Raw genomic sequence first — 20,880 nt, forward strand, 5'->3', positions numbered from 1 at the left:
CAACACCAGCTCACATAATAAGAACACATTTGAATGCGCGCTCTCTTCCTTTCTATCCTCAACCAACCAAGCAACCAAACGTTCCACTCCGACGGACCACCCGAGGCCTCCGAAACCCATGACCCGACCCCAAACCCCAGCCCGCGAACCAGATTCCCAGGCCCGAAAGCCCGCCGGAGCCACCGCCATGCGCCTCATAGTGCCTCTACAAGGAGTGGTCCAAGGCCGTGGGGGCCTAATCTTGGGCTCTCTCATCCCCTGCGCGCTCTTCTACCTCTTCCAGCTCTACGCCAAACGACACCGTTCTCCCAAACCCGGTTCCGACCCTGTCTCGCCGTCCCAGTCATCGTCCAACCTCCCCGAGCTCCACCGCTCGTCTTCGCGGTCCAATTTGTCGAGTCGCGGGTCCATAGGCCGCGTCGGGGTCTCGTCTCGGGCGAGCTCGATTGCGAAACCGAACGACTCCCCGTATTATATTGGGCTGGATAAGGTTTCGGAAGATCCGTACGACAGGTTCGATAATCCGAATGGGATTATCCAGCTCGGTTTGTCCGAAAACAGAGTGAGTTTTTGTTTTGGTCTTCCAGTTTTATTTTTTGTTAGTTCGTTTGTATTAATTGCATGTTTTTCGTTTGCTATGTGATTTTAGCTGTGTTTTGATTTGATTGAGAAATGGGTTTCGGAGAACTTGGAGGATTCAGTAATGGGAAGCGACGGTGGTGATTTGAGTATTTGCGGAATCGCGGCATACCAACCCCACGATGGAATGATGGAGTTCAAAGTGGTATAAATCTGAGTCTGTGAAAATCTGTTTGCTTGTTTCTTGAGTACATTGTATACTTTTGTTTGTGTGGATTTGTAGCAACTGACGCTATGTTGGTTGCACACAACAATATAAGGCTAATATATTTGACCTTGTAAATTTTCTGAGTCTCAATTAATTAGGTTACACCTTGTATGCATTGTTCATATAGCAATTAGAAAATAAAGGATACCTGGAAGACTGGAGAGTTTATTTCCATGTATTTTGGTGGTGGGTGTTGCCAATTTTTTCTGAAGATGTTATGTGGGATATACCTATTTTAGTTCATCATTTTCCATAACTTGAGAACTAAAAACGTGTAAGACTAGTCTATTCCGTAATGACCAGCCAATTGTGTAATCATAGATTGTATTGTAAAGCTCTTTTTATTTTTATTTTTTATTTATTTTTTATTTTTTATTTTAATTATACTTTTTCTTTTTAAACTTTGCAGGCAATGGCAGGTTTCATGTCTCTGGTCATGGGAGGAACAGTCACTTTTGACCCGCAGCAAATGGTGTTAACATCTGGTGCAACACCTGCTCTTGAAATACTCTGTTTCTGCTTGGCAGACCCAGGAAATGCATTTCTTGTCCCCACGCCTTATTATCCTGGGTAATTCTATCACATTTGTGAAAAATGTTATCTATGCAGTTTTTTGAATCAACTAAAAAACCAACTGACCAATTTTCTATGCTCAAATCTACTGTGGAAGCTAATTAATGAATGATCTGCAGTTTTGATAGGGATATGAGATGGCGAACTGGAGTGGAATTAATACCAGTTCATTGTCGCAGTACTGACAACTTCATAATAAGTATCACCGCTCTTGATCAAGCATATATTCAGGCAAGAAAACGAGGAGTAAAAGTTCGTGGGATTCTAATCTCCAATCCTTCAAATCCTGTTGGCAATCTACTACCTCGGGAAACACTCTACAATCTTTTAGATTTTGTGCAAGATAAGAACATCCATATTATCTGTGATGAAATATTTGCGGGATCTACTTATGGAAGCGAGGAGTTTGTAAGCATGGCTGAAATTATTGATTCAGATGTTATTGACAAAAACAGAATTCATATAGTGTATGGTCTGTCAAAAGATCTCTCTCTTCCTGGATTTAGAGTTGGGGTTATTTATTCCTTTAATAAGAGTGTTTTGGCTGCTGCTAAAAGGTTAACGAGGTTTTCATCGATTTCTGCTCCAACCCAGCGTCTTGTAACTTCAATGCTTTCAGATACAAGATTCACTTTGGCATATATTGAAACCAGCACGAAGAGGATATCTGATATGCATGATTTGTTTGTGGCAGGCTTGAAACAATTAGGAATCAAGTGTATAATGAGTAGTGCTGGTTTATATTGTTGGGCTGATATGGGTGGATTAATTCGCTCTTATAGTGAGAAAGGGGAACTTGAGTTATGGGATAAGCTGTTGAATATTGCTAAGATCAATGTAACTCCTGGGTCTGCTTGTCATTGCATAGAGCCAGGATGGTTCCGGTGTTGTTTTACTACTTTATCTCAAGCGGATATTCCTGTAGTTATAGATCGGATCCGGAAAGTTGCTGAAACTTGTAAACCTTCAAGTTGAAATACTACGAATTATTTTATGTTCTTGCTGATTACCATGGTCAATTAAAGATAGCATTTTCTATACTTTTGACACGGACAGCTTCTTACTTAAAGTTGATCAAGAATTTGAGTAGAGCTGTCTTGGAGCTATAATAGAGTTCGAAAATTTAATACATTGCAGATTTAGTAAATTGTTTACATCAAGTCCCATAAATGGAAACCATAATGATTTGGAAGAGAAACTGAATGGAGGGAACTTACTGCAGAAATTGGGCCATGAGGCAGATGGACTTTTTTCTACATTAATTTCAGTCTTGGCAAGTGCTTCCTCTTCCTACACAATCCGTCAATCATCTTGCTGGCCGATTTGAAAATGCGGCATCCAAAAGCACCGTTCTTCATCAATTCCTGTCATAGTTGCATTCAGGCAAGAGTAAAAGTTGTTTAACATTCCTTATCCAGATTAGCAGATAATAAGAAAGGCAAAATAAGTTTTATCTATTTTGGTCTCGAAAGGACTCAACTTCATATGTATAATTTTGCTTCCATTTTTGTTTTCATTTTAATTAATTTTAGGTAACTGCTGTTTAAATATTTTTACCAATTGTACTATTGTAGGCTAATAACCCAGATACATAATAAACACAATGGAAGCAGGATCTCAAGTTTTTACCATTGATAGATTCTGTTTTTTCATCTGAACAGCCTTTCTCCGGTTACTCCTCCTTCGGCTCATCATTATCAGCTCTCCAAGTGTCGGGGCCCTCCTTGCCACAACACTGCCATTGCTTCCGTGATCATACTGTTTACTTTCTGGTTCCAGTGGATCCCGGCAATTGTTTTCCCCGGCCTTGTCGAGAAAGCCAGAACTGGGTGGAAACAGTGGAAAGAGGCATTCCAAGAAAGAAGCCCCTACAAGGCGTGAAGTGCCGGTTGCATAGCTGCTCGTACTACTGGCCGTTTCAGAAGGCGGTGAGGAGGAAGGGGTTTCCAGCTGCCCACTTTTATCATCCTCCGCCAGTATTTTATCAACTGGAACAGCAGTAGAAATTGCTGTTAATGAAACAAGGCAATTTGCTAGGAGAGACGGAGCCGAGCTGAATGATTCATCTGTTTTAAAACTGAATGTGTCGAAATCTGTTTCAAACATACCTTCTTGCTCATCTCCATCACCACCTTTGTCATAGTTGTTGTCAATGTCATTGTAGCTGTGAGAGTACACTAAAGGTGATGGGAGGCTGATGAGCTTTGCTGGTGGTGGCAGTGAAAAAGATGGCAGCGGTTTACCAGGCTTTTCCTCCCATATGAAGGGAACTGACGCCACAAGCTTCAGGGGAGGTTTGGGAAGTGACGTAACTGAAGAAGAAGAAGAAGAAGTCCCAGGCTTCCAGTCCTTTTTAGGTATTCCTGGCCTTTCTTCCCAAAGAAATGGGACTGAAGGTGGTTGCCTCACATGCTTCTTCGTGTTTGAGTGTTGTGTAAATTCTTTCTCTACCATTTTCGAATTGAATCTATGCCCCCTGTAGATATTCTTCACTTGCATTATATATATATATATATATATATATAGAAAAGTTAGCTACTAACTGCACCATTTTTGTGCTTGAAGAGATTAGCTCTCATGCTAACTGCACTATCTTTGTGCGCCAAGAGGTTAGGTCACCTGCTTTCTCTCTCCCACTCAGTAAGTAAACAGAGCGTGAGACCTGTTCCAATTGGTGATGGTGAAAGCAGTATAACGTTTTTGGCAAGAATATTTAGCATTTTGGTTCTGTAGAAAATAAAACCTAATAATGTTTTTAATAATTTGAAGAAAAAGCTTTTGAAAGAGAAGTAAAGAGCTTGTAGGAGAGTTACAAAAACCAAATTCTACAAATGCAGTGGCCTATTTATAGATTAAACGACATCTTTTCATCAACCATGTTGACTGTTCTGAATAGGTACCTAACCTTTTCGTGCATAGGACTATAGGAGTGTCTTTTCATTATGAATAGATGCAAAGCATATGGAAGAGGACTTTTTACAATCACTTGATCATCCGAAGAGAAACACTAAAAAGGAAGCTTAGACATCCATAAGTTTTTACAAACACTTGATCATCCAAAGAGAAACACTAAAAAGGAAGCTTAGACATCCATAAGTTTGATTATGTGATCAATCTTGGTCGACTATAGTTGCTATTTTGTGTCTTGAACGTAAGTATTTTCTAACGTCAAGTCTTTTAATTTTTATGTAATGATTCATGACTTTTTAATTAGGCATATAACCACTGTAAGCGGAGACAGAATTGCTAAGGGGGAATTGGGGGGCTTCAGTTCCCCCAAGCTCCAAACTGTTCTCCAATATTTTATTTTTTATTTTTAAATATCTTTATAATTATTTTAAAATCAAATTTTTACCCCTGATTTGTTGTTTTTTTTTTTAAAAAAAAAATTTCTCTCTCACATCTAAAATCTTAGTTCCGTCCCTGACTCTAATACAAATTTAGAATTGTTAGATTAGATTTGAATTAGTGGTTGTGATTATGTCTTAGTTAGGGCAGCAACTTATTGTCTTATTTAAGAGTTTTTTGAAGTTGTAATGACAACCCTTTTGTGTTTTTATTTTTATTTTTAGAGAATCGAATTAACTTTCGGCCAACATTTGTGGCTTTTCTCTCCCTTTCACATGGGGATTGAGTTTGAGTGTTATTGCTGACTTTATAGGTTGCACTAGTTCTCTGATTTTTCTTCTTAAACTCTCTTTTTCTCTCATTCGTATCCAGGGGAATTGAGTGGGGATTTGGGGTATTTTTTCAAAGGATCTCGAAGATGCAGCCAAAGAGAAAGAGTAGGCCTTGTGGACCAACTCCTTCACCAAATCAAAACGTTGCATTTGACCAACAACTAGTGGTCGGTATGATTGAAGATTTAAAAAGGCAAATTGAAGCTTTAGCCCAACAAGTTGCGCAAAGAGAAAATCCTTCTCAAGATTTAATTTAATTATTGATTGTGGAAGCTCTGAAAATGTTCTCTCTCAAGAGTCACCAAGCCGAATTTAAAGGCTAAGACACATTCACTAACACCCCAATCTAAATTACAGTTAAAAAATCCTTAATTTGGACTTATGGGTTTATAAGAATTTGGTCTTGAAAAATAAGAAAATAGAGCTGATTTGACACTTGGGCCAGTTTTCGGCCTGAGGGGTGATTGATCACCCAGCTGTGATCAATCATAGGTCCCAGGAAACTCTAGGTGTTTAAATGTCTTAGATGAATTAGAGCACGTTTGAGATTGTATTTAAGAAATAAAACTTTTAAGTCAAAAAGCGTTTTTCAATTTTTTTTTACCAGACGGGCTCTTTTTTTTTCCTAACGAATTTTTTTAACTGTTAAACACACTTTTAAGCTTATTAAACGCACACCTAAACGTGCACTTACAGAGGTGACATTTTGGATAAAGGAACATGTTATAGCTTGATTTGGTTTTATTACTCGAGCCAACAAACTCAGAATCCAACAAGAGGAAATTTATATAGAATTTTATCAAACACTGATCACCAAAAACCAAAACAATGTCAACTTAAATTCAATCGTTCAGATACAAAGATGTAAATGAGAAGAGAAAGTTTGATACATCTAAAATGCTACACCAATGAGTACACTAGAAAATACATGATGACAACAGCCACAGAATAGACCTACCTACCTAATACCTAACAAGAAAAAGAGTACAATTCTGGGGTTAAAAACCGACATGACATTGAATCCTAGTTTGTCCTTATAAATATAGCCAATAAGTTATATTGGTGTCAGACAAATTTGAGTGAGTCTAAATGCCGTAGGGTCCAAGAAAAACAATCAAGACACAAGCAGCATACAAAGGAGTGAACATGATCAACAAGAGACCTCACAGTTCGATTGGTTGAGGCCTTTAGATTCCTCTTCAGGCATAGAAGAAGTCTTAATCTCAGCACCCAATTTCCCAAAGCCCTGAATTGGGTTAAGAGCAGCCGTGTTTCCTCCATGAAAGGCGGTGGAGGACGTGAGTGCGGGCTTTTCTCCGCCATAGACTCCTTTTGTTTCTTCACTAGAGAGACCTTTGGCAGGGGTAAAGGTCATTGTGAATGTAGGCTCAATTCTGTGCTTCTTGGGCTTCTGTTCTTGCTGGTGCCCTGGTAGAAAACTGCCCACGACAAGCTGATGGATTCAAACAGTTGACACGAATCAGAAGACAACTCTTTAAATAGTTAACGAGGAAGAAAAAAAATTATTATACACACACAATATATATATAGAAAAGTACACTTTACCCCCCTAAAGTTTGGGGTGATTTTCAATTCAACCTTCAATGTTTCAATTTTTGCAATGCACCTCTCAAACTCCCAAAATTTTGCAATTTGACCAATTTTATCCCAAACTTCCCATATTGCCCACAATTTTTTTTTTAAAAAAAAAATTATGGGCAATATGGGAATTTTGGGATAAAATTGATCGAATTGCAAAAATTAGAGGTCGAATTGAAAATCGCCCTAAACTTTGGGGGGCTAGAGTGTAATTTTCTCATATATATCTGTATATATATATAGAGAGAGAGAGAGAGAGAGAGAGAGAGCACCTGCACAGGTCCAGCAGCTACTAATAGACCAGCAAGTCCTCCCCCCACCACTCGACCATCTGGCCCAGCCAAAGAGACACTCATCCCACCGGATCTGCTTTTTGTTCCTCCATTGTTAGTAGGCATAAAGGATCCAGACAAGGAAAGTATCTCAAAACGACCCTGTAAAAATAACCAGAAAAGTTTGATGGTTTTCCACAGACAGATAATGCCATGGTATGGGAAAGGATAATTTCTATTTTTTATTTTTAATAAGTAATCAAAATATCATTAAAAGTGCAACCCAATTACACAAAAAGTATACAAGATAAAATCTTATCTAGAAGCAGAAAAACGAACAAGAATATCATTAAAACTAATCACTAATACGTAGCTGATGGATTCAAACAGCCAATAAGAATATCATTAACTATCCTCGGAATTTTGATAATTTCTTTCCTTCCAAAGGCACCACAAAAGGCGAGAGAGCACCATTTTTCATAGGACAACACTCTGCTACCACCAATCCACTGGTCAGCAAACAAATCAACCACCCAACTAGCCATAATGCAGGACATCTTAAAGCGGCTAAAAAGAGCATTCCATAAAGTGTAAGCAACCTCACAGTGGAGTAGCAGATGTGAAAGGATAATAATAATAAGAGCACTGAGCCAGCTTTTCTTGGCCATATGGCTGTATAACCTCTAACCCACTAATCCCACTCCCCATCACCAGTGAAAATCAGACCTCCACCTTCAAAGGGAGAAATTGTGAAATGCCACTAGGCTACAAGGCTATTGATAAGTTAGCGCCAAGTTAAAAAGTAAAATAAAGGGGGTCGATAGAAGGGGTAAAATAAAAAGATGATGACTTTTCACTTCTAAAAGACTGAGAAATGATGTATTCTTTTCTGTAGCAAGGATAGCTGATTTTCCACTAGTGTTGTGCCCATAAGACACAAGCTTTTCAACATGAGGTACTCGCCCAAAACTTGGAAATGCCCATACTGGAAACAATTTACACAAAATGATGGGTTCAAAGAAACAAGAGGTTTTACAAAAAAAATACAGCCAGTTAACCAATATCGAAAGAGTAAATAAGAACTGCCAAGTTAAGAAGCTAGAAAGGTTTAATTGAACCCTTTCTTGGAGTTCAAAGACAGAGAACTAAGCATGGTCTTTCTCAATCTCAGAGAAAGCAACAATAGCTCCATATGGGAGTGTATCAACCTATTTGATTGACAACAAACTTACGCAATGCAACTCAAGCCGCTCACTTGAGATAGCAGCAGCGTAGGATAAGGGGAGTAAATAAGCCTTTCAAATGCAGAATTTCTCAAAGCCATGGACCCCCAAAGTAAACAGGCCAGTGAAATGCACTTATGACCATTTTATATAATAAAGTAGGCCCAGTGGATGATAAGGTGGTGTCTTTTGAATGAATGCTAAACCAAATATTAAGGATCAACAAATTAACCATTCCAGATCATATCTAAAAATACAGCTTGCTAAATTGGGCTATTTGCAAAACCTTTCCAGAATACAAATTTGCCTTAATACAAAGAGTCAATTCATAACTTATTTCAAAATTTTCTCCATGAATGTGGAGATCAAAACTGCACAGTTAATATGACTATTGATTTGATAATAATGACAAGCACAACATAGGTTTGGCTACTCTTTTTCTTCGTATCCATGCCAAATAGAAAGTACAAACATAACTAAATGTAAGTTTTCAACCCAAACCAAGAAACAAGTTTGAACCATGATCTGTGATCCAGACACCCTGAAGAGCATCCCCATGGTTGAATGACATAAGAGGACAATGGTAAGTGTGCCAAAAAGTCTAATTTGTATCCAAGTTTTAGGAAATTCCAGTAAGAATAATTCTCATGCATATGGTGATATACAGTCTAGGTGCCATGATTATCAGATAGCCACAACTCATGCATATGGTGCTGCACAGAGCCTGCTTCTGATAGCACAAAATAGACCTCGAATACTTAAAATACTGTAATCATGAAAAAAAATACAGAAATTCGAGAACTAAAGCTCTGTTAGCATTTCAAGTAGGTTGACGAAGAAGGATATAGGATCATACCTCATAAGTTAAAGTACCCCCGGAAGAAGTAGGTTGACGAAGCGAAACATTTGAAATTGTACCATTTGCAGAAAGAATGCATATAGCACGGGATCCTTGTTGAGAGAAGGACATAACCTTCATTGTAACATCCTGAAACAATCAGAAGAAATATTGGTAATTTAGAAACCTGCTACATAAACTAAACAGTAAATATTTGGACATGAACAACCTCCCATTTCAAACCACACCAGTCGACACAAAACAATAGTTAGAACCAAAATCAAACAAAGCCCAAATGATGAAATGAATCACTAAAAAATTAAAAATTTACTGACAAAACACAAAGTTCCATTTCACATATAATTGTCAGGGCATACCTCACCAGCATTAACAGTGATCACGTGGGGTGTAAAATTTGCACCAACAGAGTACGCAATTTTCTCACCTACAGTACAAAATGTTGCAAAAATCAGTAAAACCAAAATGTAACTCTTATTTTACTCAGAGAGCTTAGATTCTTAGTTTCAGAACCTTGGATCATCGTGTGAACATAAAAAAAAAAAAAATTCCAAAATAGAGTGCTGATTAAATTACTTTTCCAATTCATTTGCTGTTTGATTAACAAACAAATGAGTTTCTCATTAAGTTATCAATCTAATGAAGCCAGCAAAATGATGGGCTCACAAAATTAAGAAGGCGAATGAATGGAACATGTATGAAGATATTCATCCAAACAAAAAACAAAAATGTATGAAGATTTACTCAGTTCATCTCGAGAAAGGCTGCACAAAATAACCTGATGAGTGAAGAAGATTTTGAAATTGACCATCATTTGTCAAAGATTTTTGACGCCAAGTCTGGTAGCTTCTAAAAAGAAGTCTTTTTTTTTTTTTTTTTTTTCTTTTATTAAGTAAAGTATACAAGAGAAACCTCTCAATTAGGGAGAAGTAAAAGAACAAAAATTCATAAATTCTACTAGAAAAATGCAAATTGTTGTAAGCCGCCACCCAAGCATAAAGACATTTAAAGATAGTAGCTTTTAACTCTAAAACTGATCTCTCACAATCTACGAAATTCCGCGAATTACGCTCTCTTCAAATACACCACATTAAGCACAAATAAGCCAACCTCTAGGCTTCTAAATTACAGCAGCTGAAAGAGTGACCTCTCCAGCTAACCAACAACTCCACCACCCTTTGGGGCATAACCCAATCCAATCCAAAAAGATGGTAAATTGATACCCACAAAAGCTCTAGCCACTTCTCAGTGAAGCAGATTGGGGGGGGTGGTAAAACTATTATTAAAAAAAATTCTTTGGAAATTTTGGGGGGTTCAACTCATAAATAAACATAAATTTAGAGGCATTTTTAAAATTTTGGGGAAGCAACCCCCCCCCCCCAAAATGATCTTAGAATAAGTTTTTTTTTAAATAAAAAATAAATTATCATTAAAAATGTAAAGTGCACCCAAGTACAATAAAGTATCCAAGAGAAACACAGAAACGGATCCTCTCAATTTCACTTGAAATGGAGAGTATCCATTTAGTGCAATTAGGAGAGCATATTTGTCCAAAACATTTTGCCCAAAAAACAAATGGAAATATTACCCTCCTAAATACACTAAATGGATCTTCTCCATTTCAAGTGAAATGGAGAGGACCCTTTTCCGAGAAACACCTAACTAGCTAGAAGGGGAAAAAGAACAAAAAAATGCCGCTGTCCAAATATAAATATTATAGAAGAAAAAAGACTCCACCTCCTCTAATGTCCTCTAACAGTCCTCAAAACTTCTATTATTCATTTCCCTCAAAGACACCGCAAAAGGCAAGAAAGCACAATTTTCCCCACAGTAGCACTCCTAGTGCTACCAGCACAAGCAGTCCACCAACAAGCGACCAGGTCAGCTACACGGCTAAGCATAACCAAGACAGCTTAAAGCGACTGAAAAAGACAAATGAATTCTTTGGGGGTAAATTGTTCATTATACAAAAACCAGTTTTTATAATTAAGCAAGAGCTCATTACAATCATTGGACAGAGATTCATGAATTCTCTTATCCCACTGTTTTCTCAGCTTTTCAATATGTTATGACTTCCAAGTCAGTTTAAGGTTTAAATCCACGTTACAACTGAGTAAATTTCTAGAAGTTAATTTCAGAGTGCATGATGATTCAATTTGGTGATTACTAGGCTGGGAATTATATTAACAGTTGACAGTTGAATTATAACCCAATCTTTGAGGCCTGGGTGTAATAGAGAAAATAAACTTTAGGAAAAGTTAAAGTGGCCCTTATTCATCACAACTGTCCAATAAAAAATCTATCCGTTCAGCATCTTTGCACTGAGTGCATACGTGCCAATACCATATAATCTCCCACAACAAAATCTTTGGTTGGGATTTTCTTCAGATCGTTTCCCTTCTTAGTGAGGATCTAGTACCCTGAAAGATAGTTAACATTTTATTAGGAATTAATTACTCAGTTAAGACCCGTTGAATCCCAGTCACATCAGCCTGGCAGCTTCAATCATTCTCACTCTACTAAATTGTAAGATTACGCTATCTTCCCCTCAGAAAAGGCAAGAACCGTAATATTCTAGCCAGAAGAGAAAAATTCCTCTGTTTTACAGTAACCCCCAACAAGTACCCTCCTCCTTACAACTACCATAAATTCCAGATCTGGAGGGAATCTGAGATGAGGGTCCACTTCCACAAACCAAATCGAAGACGTAACCTCTTAAATTCCACTGCAGAACTCAAACCCAATACAGATTATCAATCATACATCACAAAACCCACTAGCTCTAATTTTTTCACATGATCAACACTGTAATGCAACAATCTAACTTTGTGCCCAAAACTTCACACAACTATTCCTCGTCCCGGCCAACCACCAAGTAACCATACCAACCGATTATGATCTTAAATGTAATAGTAAAACAAAAAAAAAATTAAAATAGCAAGAAGATGAACTTTTAATTTACCTGGGCTTTCATACTCATGCTTATGTGGCTTCTTGATTGACTCAATGGGCCGCCCTCTACCCCGTTTCCAAGCCGAAAACTCTCCGGTTAGTGGTATCGAAGAAGAAATCGGCATCGGTGACAGTGCCGTGGTGACGGTCCCGTCGGGAACGTACTTCCTAGGCCTGCCCCTCTTCTTCTTCATTCCTGTAGCCGGTACCACTGCCACACTCAGAGGCGGCGCAGCCGTAGCCGTAGCTGTAGCCGTAGCCGTAGACGCCATTGTGGGCCCCCCGCCTACTTGGGTCGGGCTTTCGGTGCTTGAAGCTATCCGGAAGCTCTCTGGGGCCCCATCAACTTTCACTGCAACCCCAGAAGCAGAGCTTTCTTTCTCCTCCATGGATATAACAATAGTATTTCACAGAAACAAAAACCCAGAAACCACCCAAAAGCTTAAAACCCTAAACACACTGAACCTTACCCATTAAGGATTCAAACTTAGCTAACTCAACCCAGAAATGTGAAAACAATTGCAAACGCCTCTGAAAAAAAAAAAACTTTTTTGATAAACCCCCAGAAACCTAAAACCCTAATTGAGTGCTACAAGATCACAAGCACAAAAATAGCAATTCCTACAGCTGGGTTTGCTCTGTGTGACAGACCTAGAGCTTTGCGGCATACTCCTCCACCATTGCAGAGAATGCAGAGGAACTCAATGGTGGCAGTAAATTTTGCCAAAAATTGCAATAATTACAGGGAAAAATTACAAATTGTTGATACAGAAATTCTTGAAAAAAGTGATAGCTGAATTAGAGTTTTGCAGGAAAAGGAGGAGAAATAAATAAAGTGGAAAAAATTGAAAATTAAAAAATAAAATAAAATTGAATGTGTGTAATTAAATATTGTGAATTTAATTCATAATTAATATTTTAATTGCAAAATTGAAAGTATAAATTTTGGTTAAGAAAATGTTTGACGTCCGTCTTGGAAATTTAATAAAGTTGATTTAAAAAATGACAGCGATACTAAATTTGAATATTAAAAAGAATAATCTAATTTGAGAAAAGAAAAAAGCTTTTCTATTTTTAAATTGCCATTGATTTATTTAAAGCGTAAAAAGAAATATTTCAAAGCTGTAAAGCTAACGTTAGAGCCATTGCATTTCCCCAACTACTGACATGTTCTTTGTCTTTTCAGTTAAATTAAAGTTGACTAAAGAAATTTAACTTAAACTAAATGCCCTCTCATTTTAAGCAATCTACTATTAATGCCACTGTAACCTACATCCTCTGCCTTTTTCTTTTGTTGTTTCCTCATGTTCTTTTCCTCCAAAGCCAGATTATATATATATATATATATAGTATACATTTTCTGTCCAAGAGGCCTGCACCTACTATTCATAATTTAAAAATACCCACCATTCATTCATATATTTTATAAATATGAACAATAAATAACATATTTTGAATCCCAAAATTACTGATGAGAGCACAATGCATGCATGTAAAGAGATCTCTGTGTTTTCTGCTTCTTCTTTTTTCTATGTATATGATATTATTGATATATATAGGTTACAGTGAGTAAAAAGAAATTAAATAGTGAATCGAAGAAGGAGAAAAATAAAAACAAAAATTGGATAAAGTTCATTAAACATGATCCCAATTCAAGTTCATTATTATATTTCTATTATGTTGTTGAGAAGCTTACAATTTCACTAATTTTGTTCATATTTTTTGATAAGTTTCTTCATCTGTGAAAATAGAAAAGAAACATATTCATATTTCTATATCTCATTTACAATAATTGGCAAGTGTAAGAAAAAGAAAGAGTAAAAAATGTGCAAATATATATATATCTTCCCTATGATTATGAAAGACCAAGACTTTTGGGGAAGGCATTTTCTGGACAAATCCTATCAGTGTCAAATAACATCCCTTATCCTTTGTATCTCAGAAAAAAAAAAAAAAAAAAAACAGGAGGTTTAGTCCCCACATGAAGCTATCGGCCCAAAAAGGTTGTCACTCAAGACCAGTCCACAACAATTACTGATCACAAATTAAAGAAAAAGAGATTGGAACTTTAAGCACATTTAAAAAGTGAGAGATCACATCAGACAGGAGAGGACGAGTTCAACATCCCAGTCCAGATTCAGTACTCGTAGACAATGTAGGCAAATCAGAAAAGCCAATTACACTTGACTTAGCCATCATAAACACCAAAAGGGAAAAAAAGAGAGATCGGATTGAAAACCATGCTAAAAAAACAAGTCCACCTAAAACTAATCATACTTGTATCAATGACTTTATATGTGATTTTGGAAGCACAAAACCAGCTCTCCTTTCCTCGAATGAATATTCAATCTCTTCAGGAATGTCTTCAACTACCTTGGTGCCAAAAGAGACAGGTGGGGGAGCCGGAGTCATAACTGTCTGCATAGGAACTGACACTGTTGAAGGTGTTGAGGGAACATGAAGAATGGCCTGAGCGTTGGGAGTTTTGTTCTCTTCATTTGCCAAAGAAATTGTCTTGGAGGGAGTAGTGAACTTCATATTGTTTGTAGTTGCAAGTGTTTTCTGCAATGTCTCACTATGTGTCATGTTCAGATCATCCGACAAATTTGTCTTGTTCTTTGATGATGCTGTGGAAGAGATGGGCGAGAATGGTACCCGCATCATGGGTGACTCTGCTTCACGAACAGTTGCATTGCCAAATGAGTGTTTTTTTACAGGGAGACCAGCAATATCCAAGCCTCTTCTACCTACATACACAAGTGATGAACCAAAATATAAGACAAACACTATACAAGAAACATTCTAAATGTGTTTCAATGATAGCACAAAACACAACAAATAGCAGTGCTAGGAAAACCGGAAAGAATTACCAGAACAATCTACCACTAATATGGCCCTGTCTTCCCTCAAGACCAGACAGGATAAGCCTAAATCATCCATTTAATTCAAAGACGCCCTTACCCCGTTAGCCATCAAGAGTTCTTCTACAACTCAGCAATGTCCGAGCCTATTGTACAAGAAAAACATAAATAGAAAATGCAGCAATATTTCCAGGTCGTCTTTGGTGACACATTGAACAATGAAATGTATTATACTTAAGGCTGCTTGGTTCATGTATTTGGAAAACTCGCCTTTATTAAATTAAGACCCTAAAATGGAACTTGAAGAAACAACAATCCACATCTTCCTTGGAGAGTAAATAAAAGTGAAATTTTAACCCCATTAGTCTGAAGGTAAAAAAATGGCTGTTTTCTCTTTTCAAAACAAACAAAAAGAGAACATAATAAATTGAAGTATAAAAATCCTACCAGCTGATAAAACTGAAAAGCAATCGTCTTGAGGATTCAGTTGGTTGTTATGGTGTACTCGGTCACTCTTCCTAATGGGTTTGGGAGTTTGAACCATTGCTCCTCCAACTGAAAGTCTTCTACTGCTTGCACCTCCAGTTGACATCCTAGGAGCTTTTTTCACACTCTGGGTCTTCGAAGGGCTGGGTTTTGACCCATAAAGTGCCTCTTGTTCTGCTATCAGCTGTCCCTGGAGTTTCTTCTGGTCCTGAGATAGAAATATAATTCATGAACAGGTCAGGTCATATTAGGAAAAATCTTCAAGATGAAAAGACAAACTTCAAGGTCAAAGACAGTAAAATAAAATAAAAAATCAGTAAGGCATATGATAGGGCTATGTAACAGATCCATACCCGCTGCCTACGTCGTTCTTGTTCTTTTTCTTCCCGTAGCAAATTGTACTCTTCAAGCATAGACAAGAGACGGATCTAGACAGGAGCAGATAACAGGGAAACATTTCAAGTAGATTCAAGCGGGACCAACTACTTAGAGATTCTGCCTTCAAAGATATAGGGAAGTACTTACACCATCATAAGTGAATGGAACGCCTCTCTCCTTCTCCCATGCCATGGTTTTTGAAGTCAATGCATCAACCATTGCTGTATGCAAACCAAGACAGATGAAAAAAAAAATATTGTAGTTACCAGCAAAGTATGTTGTTGTGGGGAACGTAAAATGGAGAAAAGCAAAGAAACAGCAGGAAAAGGCAGGTGCAAAAAGGAAGCTCAACAAGACAATCAGAAGAAACATTAGATTAAAAGACAATCAACAAGATTATAATTATTATTAAATAGACCCCAAAAAAACCCCTTGCTTCTTTTTGGGCAAACTCAAAAAACTTCAGAATCGTCACTTCAAATCAAAATCAGTCAAATTTATTGATCCCAGTTCTAGATATGATTAAACTAGTTTTAATTAATTGACCAACATAAATGTGGACTAAAGATTCAGCATGGTCATGTGATGTTTGCCTCTATAAGATTGTCTCCCACCAAATGCCAACCCACATGATGCAGTTTACCTGGAAGTTTATTAACCAAAGCGCGAGCTTTCTCAGCACGCTTGAGAGTAAGATGAGCACCTCTTCCGGCATTGTATCGGTTGTCATCCTGAACCACCAAAAAGTGACAAATAAGCAAGATGGATGTAGGTACAAAGAAAGAAATAGCGAATATGAAGAGATAATAAAAACTCTGTACCCTATTATACTCTTCAAGCCAACTCTCCTCATCACATGCAGCCAACCATTTCTCAACCTTTTCAAGAATTTCTTTCCTGCTAAAAGCTTCCTCTTTAAGCTTAGCAATCTGAAGCTCAATTTGCTCAAGGATATAAGCAGGGTCCACAGCTCCTGCATCAGGGCAGATGATACAGACAATCAAGACTCTCAGTGTATAAGCAGTATCAGTGAGACCACAACAATCATCAAGACAAATACCAGACTCTATTGCTTCAATTGCGTCTTCCATTGTGCTATCTACTTCTGGAACCATATGTGTCTTTCTACAGGACTCCTCTAGCTCTGACCTCTTCTTCAGAACAAGCTCTTTCATTTTGCTTGACTTCAACTCTTCCAACCGAGAGACTTCTGCTTCAACCTGCATGATACATTTGCTTGTTATAAATCCTGAAACAAATCCATCCACTTATTTTTATTTTTTCTTTTTTCAAACAGACAAACCAAGAAACGAAAAACATATAATCACAATGAACTGATTAAAATGTCTATAACTCACATAATTAATAAAGTCCACTGAGAGAGTGTTTGGTTCAGTTATTTCATGTTCTGAAGCAGCTATATTACAGGTAACATTCTGAAACATCTGTTGCTCTTCAATTGGCGTATCCATCAAATTCCAGAGCTCCAACATGGTAGTTGCAATATCTTGGAGCTGCCAAAGCATACGGGATTACAATGGTCAATCAAAGAAAAAGAAAAACTTTATATATAATCATAGACTGAAAAGTGATTTGAACCATTATTTACCCTCTGCATTCTCTGTAGTTTAACCTCTCGCAACTTTCGTATTGCAGCAGCCAGCTGCTCAATTGTATCATTACTTATATCCTTGGGCTCTCCAGAATCACCTAAACTTGGATGAACTTCAGTTACTATCTGCTTGAAATCCACACCAAGCACTGAACAAAGCGAGTTCACGGTACAGAGGTGTTCTTGAATCTGCCTCAGGCGATCACTCTATAGAAAAAGAAAGATTTAAGTAACATAAAGTAAAGAGCATTGAGCATTCAAATAATAGGCAGCAAAATTTGACAAAATGGGAATTAGAATAGAATGAAAAAATTAATTCAACCTTCTCTTTTTGAAGTTCATGCAGCTTTCTGTGCAATTCTTCAAGCTTTCTCAAAGACAAGTCACTATCATCCACAACCATTTTGGATGTCATATATTCTGAGGATCCGTAGATCTCATTTGAGATTTCCTGTATTTGCCCTTGGACTTCTAGGAATTGATTTCTTCTGTCAGATTTCCTTTTCCGCATCTCCTCCACTTGTGGAAGAATTCTTCTGAGCTCTTCCTTCAAGCTTCCAGCATTTTGATCAGACTGGAAAAAGAAGGGGAACCCCATGAAAATTGTTTTAAATTGATAAACCGGTAATCCCAACTCCACAAGGGAGAGAGAAACCTATGCACATAGCTTTCACCTTTTGAATATTCTAAGTTAAGCAAAGTCTCAAAATCACTGCCGACATACTATTGTCAGGAAAGAAAGAAACAATCACTAGTATAGTCATTCACAAAGTAGCCAAGCCAGAATTAAGTCATCTACTCATCACTTCTAACCTGCCTAATATGTACAGGTCGCTCCCCCATTGCAGAACAGATGGCAGCCAATTCTGCTTCAGAATCAGCTATTGCCTGGCGTAGCTGAGCTCTAGACCGATTTGCCAAATCTACCTTTCTCCTGTATACTTCTAGACATTCTTGTTCGAGCTCAAGTAGCATTTTATCCCTATCAGTATCTGCCTCCCCAACTTCATCCCAAATAATCTGGTTTTAAAACAAATCAGGAGAGAGACTTTCAGCTAACCACATGTCCAGGAGAATTTCAAAAAGTTTTTGTAACTGGAGAAGGGAAACAAAAATGAAATTTTTACATATAAAAGAAAATCATAAAGAACCTGAAGTTCATATAGAAGGGATCCACAGGTTGTTTCCACTTGCAGAAGTGGATCAGTTTGAGCATTAGACATATTGAAGCAACTGTAGCTGCCAAGAAAAGTTCTCCATTAACATAACCAAAATATTTTGGAAACTACAGTTTCAGATTAACTACAAAAGTAACAACTACTTGCAACAAATCCAGGAAAAAGAAAAGAATTGTTAAAATTCAAGGATAAACTAAAAGCAACAACATAGGGTTTGTATCAACTAAAATTCAAGCACCTGCCAAGAATTGCATCAACTGAAATGGCTCCCCTGAAACAATGTGGGGGTTCACTAAGTAGTAAATTGTATTGTTACGGACTCTATGTACACATAGGGTATAAGCAATCAAGCATACATTGCATTCAAAGCAATTTTATTCATTGTTTCTCGAGTACACTCCATCCAACTAGAAGAAAATGATAATCCAATTTAAGTGGCTTGCCCGCCAGACAACCCATTGAAGCCAGTTTATTCAGTGTCTCTCAAATTCAAAGCCGATCATACCAAAATAAAATCCATACGAGTGGTCTCAGCATTTTATAATCGTCCTTCAATTCTACATTCTGTATACTGAGGATCTAATACAAGAAACAACGGATTCCAAAGACCAAAATTTTCACCCACCCTTTGAAATCACATCCATAAAAGTCAAAAGGCACATATTCAGACATGAATTTTCTACTAAACTGTTTGGAAGACTTGAAAGAAATAACCCAAATTTTCTTTAATGCTCATTATGCTTGACTATCAAAGCGAAGCAAATAGAACACGAACACAAACACAATATAAATAATAAAGTGGTTGCACAAATCGTATTCTTCACCGGTTTTTTTTCTTTTTCTGAAAAACTACGAATTCCAAATTGTTTTAAACCCTAAATAAAATCTCAATTCCTCGTAATCCACTCGTTGAATCAAAACTTCTGCCCCATATAATTGACATCGAGAAACCTTAAACTAAATCTCAGCTCGGAAAATTTGAACGCGAAATTTGGTACATCAAAATCAAAAGAGAGAAACGAACCATAGAACATTCCGTTTGGTCAACGAGAAACTGAGGATTGAGGAAGGAGAAATAAAAAATATAAAAAATAAAATAAAAACCTAAGAGTGAAAGCTCCCCTCTATACGTCCAAAAATAACAAAGTTAGGCCAAGTTTAGCGTGTGCAGTCCTAAATAAGGAAACATATAAATTTAGAAAGTTCCGTTCCGCTCTCTCATCCATTTTTCCTACACTTTCTCGGCAAGCAAACGGAACATGAGAAGCGCAAAGATTAAGACCCAAAAAAAAAGAGAGAGAGAGAGAGAGAGAGAGAAGATTTGAGAACAAACCTTACCAAGAGATTTGCGAATCGCTTTCGTCTCTGATATTTTTTTTTTCCTTATTTTTCTTAGGAGAAACGAAATGGAAATGTTTTTTGTTTTCCTGAGAGGAAAGGAAAATGGGGTTTCCTTGTAATTGTGTGGGGATTGGAGGGTTTGAAAGTCGAGGTGGGAATTAGAAAGTTTTTAGAGAGAGAAATAGCCGTTTGAAGGAAAAGGGACCGTTGAAGAGCGTTGGATAGTTGTTTTTTTGTATTTTTATTGATTGAGATCGCGTGGACCATCATGGAAGATTTTGAATTTCAAATTGTTGAGAGGGGGAGAGAGAGAGAGAGAGAGAAGAGAGGAGAGGACTTGGATCGCCTGTTGCGCACGTTGGACGCGCCCTTACGTCTGACCAATAGAATCATGACGCGTCAGTCTATGAGTGAGGAACGGGACTTTTCCATTAATCAATGTGAACGGGGGAAGTGGGACAAGATCCTAATTCACAGCTTTCGTCGACCTTGTGGTGGTAATTGGTAAATGAATTTTGTGGTTCAAACTTCCTCTGTCTTTGGTAGCCGACTTCTTTTTTTTTTTTTTGTTTAGCTCACTCAAAAAAAAAAAAAAAACAAACAAACAAAACAAAATAATAATAATAATAAATTTATGGGGCACAATTTGATATATATAGGGCTGAGCGTCGGTCGGTAATGTCGGTTTCGGTAGAAAATTTTTATTTTTGCCTTTCGAACCGACAATGTCGATAAAGTCGGTTATTTTACCGACTTATTCCGTCAAATTTTATTTTATTTCGCATTTCGAACCAAATGCGGTCGGTAAAGTTGGTGTCGGTCGGAAGTCGGTGTCGATAATGTCGGTATGTGGAAAAGTGGCAAATTTGTCGGTAAAGTCAGTCAGTAAAGTCGGTTCGGTTAAAAAACCTCTTCCGCCTACCGAACCGAAAAATTCAGAATAAAAAAAATCATGTTGCCTATTATCCGCCATCTAGTCGGTAACGGTTGGTGTCGGTCGAAATCGGTTAATCGGTAATTTG

The 20,880-nt window shown here is 37.5% G+C and overlaps 4 protein-coding genes across 6 annotated transcripts; 1 reads left to right on the forward strand and 3 right to left on the reverse strand.

Moving 5' to 3' along the window:
- Positions 1-23: 23 nt before the first annotated feature.
- On the forward strand, positions 24-2,802 carry LOC132182753 (probable aminotransferase ACS12). Its single transcript, XM_059596085.1, has 4 exons — positions 24-562; positions 650-784; positions 1,257-1,417; positions 1,540-2,802. Exons 1-4 carry the CDS (start codon positions 119-121, stop codon positions 2,393-2,395), a joined length of 1,596 nt encoding a protein of 531 aa, XP_059452068.1. The 5' UTR covers positions 24-118; the 3' UTR covers positions 2,396-2,802.
- A 7-nt stretch (positions 2,803-2,809) lies between these two features.
- On the reverse strand, positions 2,810-4,179 carry LOC132182754 (uncharacterized). Its single transcript, XM_059596086.1, has one exon. The coding sequence runs from the start codon at positions 3,917-3,919 to the stop codon at positions 3,038-3,040; it is 882 nt and encodes a 293-aa protein (XP_059452069.1). The 5' UTR covers positions 3,920-4,179; the 3' UTR covers positions 2,810-3,037.
- A 1,691-nt stretch (positions 4,180-5,870) lies between these two features.
- LOC132180965 (AT-hook motif nuclear-localized protein 6) lies at positions 5,871-12,845 on the reverse strand. The gene is made up of 5 exons (XM_059593982.1): positions 12,013-12,845; positions 9,410-9,477; positions 9,051-9,182; positions 6,972-7,133; positions 5,871-6,553 (listed from the first exon to the last, which is right to left on the reverse strand). Exons 1-5 carry the CDS (start codon positions 12,389-12,391, stop codon positions 6,251-6,253), a joined length of 1,044 nt encoding a protein of 347 aa, XP_059449965.1. The 5' UTR covers positions 12,392-12,845; the 3' UTR covers positions 5,871-6,250.
- A 1,202-nt stretch (positions 12,846-14,047) lies between these two features.
- Positions 14,048-20,072, reverse strand: LOC132183119 (65-kDa microtubule-associated protein 3). 3 transcript variants are annotated; one of them, XM_059596518.1, is made up of 13 exons: positions 19,856-20,072; positions 18,491-18,578; positions 18,153-18,359; positions 17,662-17,913; positions 17,337-17,546; positions 17,086-17,241; positions 16,788-16,947; positions 16,549-16,700; positions 16,371-16,458; positions 15,875-15,948; positions 15,703-15,777; positions 15,311-15,557; positions 14,048-14,749 (listed from the first exon to the last, which is right to left on the reverse strand). In XM_059596518.1, exons 2-13 carry the CDS (start codon positions 18,560-18,562, stop codon positions 14,274-14,276), a joined length of 2,169 nt encoding a protein of 722 aa, XP_059452501.1. In that variant the 5' UTR covers positions 18,563-18,578; positions 19,856-20,072; the 3' UTR covers positions 14,048-14,273. The 3 variants fall into 3 exon arrangements, with proteins under 3 accessions (XP_059452501.1, XP_059452502.1, XP_059452500.1); XM_059596519.1 differs by having other exon boundaries at positions 18,491-18,572; positions 19,851-20,072; XM_059596517.1 differs by having other exon boundaries at positions 19,851-20,072.
- Positions 20,073-20,880: the final 808 nt, after the last annotated feature.

The sequence above is a fragment of the Corylus avellana genome, chromosome ca5, assembly GCF_901000735.1.
Source record: "Corylus avellana chromosome ca5, CavTom2PMs-1.0".
NCBI classification, from domain to species: Eukaryota; Viridiplantae; Streptophyta; class Magnoliopsida; order Fagales; family Betulaceae; genus Corylus; species Corylus avellana.

What these genes read in the sequence shown, in the direction of transcription:
- LOC132182753 (XM_059596085.1), top strand. Translation starts at nt 119, where the DNA reads ATGACCCGACCCCAAACCCCAGCCCGCGAACCAGATTCCCAGGCCCGA. An exon ending in GAATGATGGAGTTCAAAGTG is followed by an intron (nt 785 to 1,256) that starts GTATAAATCTGA and finishes TAAACTTTGCAG; the next exon opens with GCAATGGCAGGTTTCATGTC. An exon ending in CCCACGCCTTATTATCCTGG is followed by an intron (nt 1,418 to 1,539) that starts GTAATTCTATCA and finishes AATGATCTGCAG; the next exon opens with TTTTGATAGGGATATGAGAT.
- LOC132180965 (XM_059593982.1), bottom strand. Translation starts at nt 12,391, where the DNA reads ATGGAGGAGAAAGAAAGCTCTGCTTCTGGGGTTGCAGTGAAAGTTGAT. An exon ending in TCACTGTTAATGCTGGTGAG is followed by an intron (nt 9,183 to 9,409) that starts GTATGCCCTGAC and finishes TGATTGTTTCAG; the next exon opens with GATGTTACAATGAAGGTTAT. An exon ending in GGGGTACTTTAACTTATGAG is followed by an intron (nt 7,134 to 9,050) that starts GTATGATCCTAT and finishes TTATTTTTACAG; the next exon opens with GGTCGTTTTGAGATACTTTC.
- LOC132183119 (XM_059596518.1), bottom strand. Translation starts at nt 18,562, where the DNA reads ATGTCTAATGCTCAAACTGATCCACTTCTGCAAGTGGAAACAACCTGT. An exon ending in TTCCATTCACTTATGATGGT is followed by an intron (nt 15,778 to 15,874) that starts GTAAGTACTTCC and finishes GCTCCTGTCTAG; the next exon opens with ATCCGTCTCTTGTCTATGCT. An exon ending in AAGAACGACGTAGGCAGCGG is followed by an intron (nt 15,558 to 15,702) that starts GTATGGATCTGT and finishes TTTCTATCTCAG; the next exon opens with GACCAGAAGAAACTCCAGGG.
- LOC132182754 (XM_059596086.1), bottom strand. Translation starts at nt 3,919, where the DNA reads ATGCAAGTGAAGAATATCTACAGGGGGCATAGATTCAATTCGAAAATG.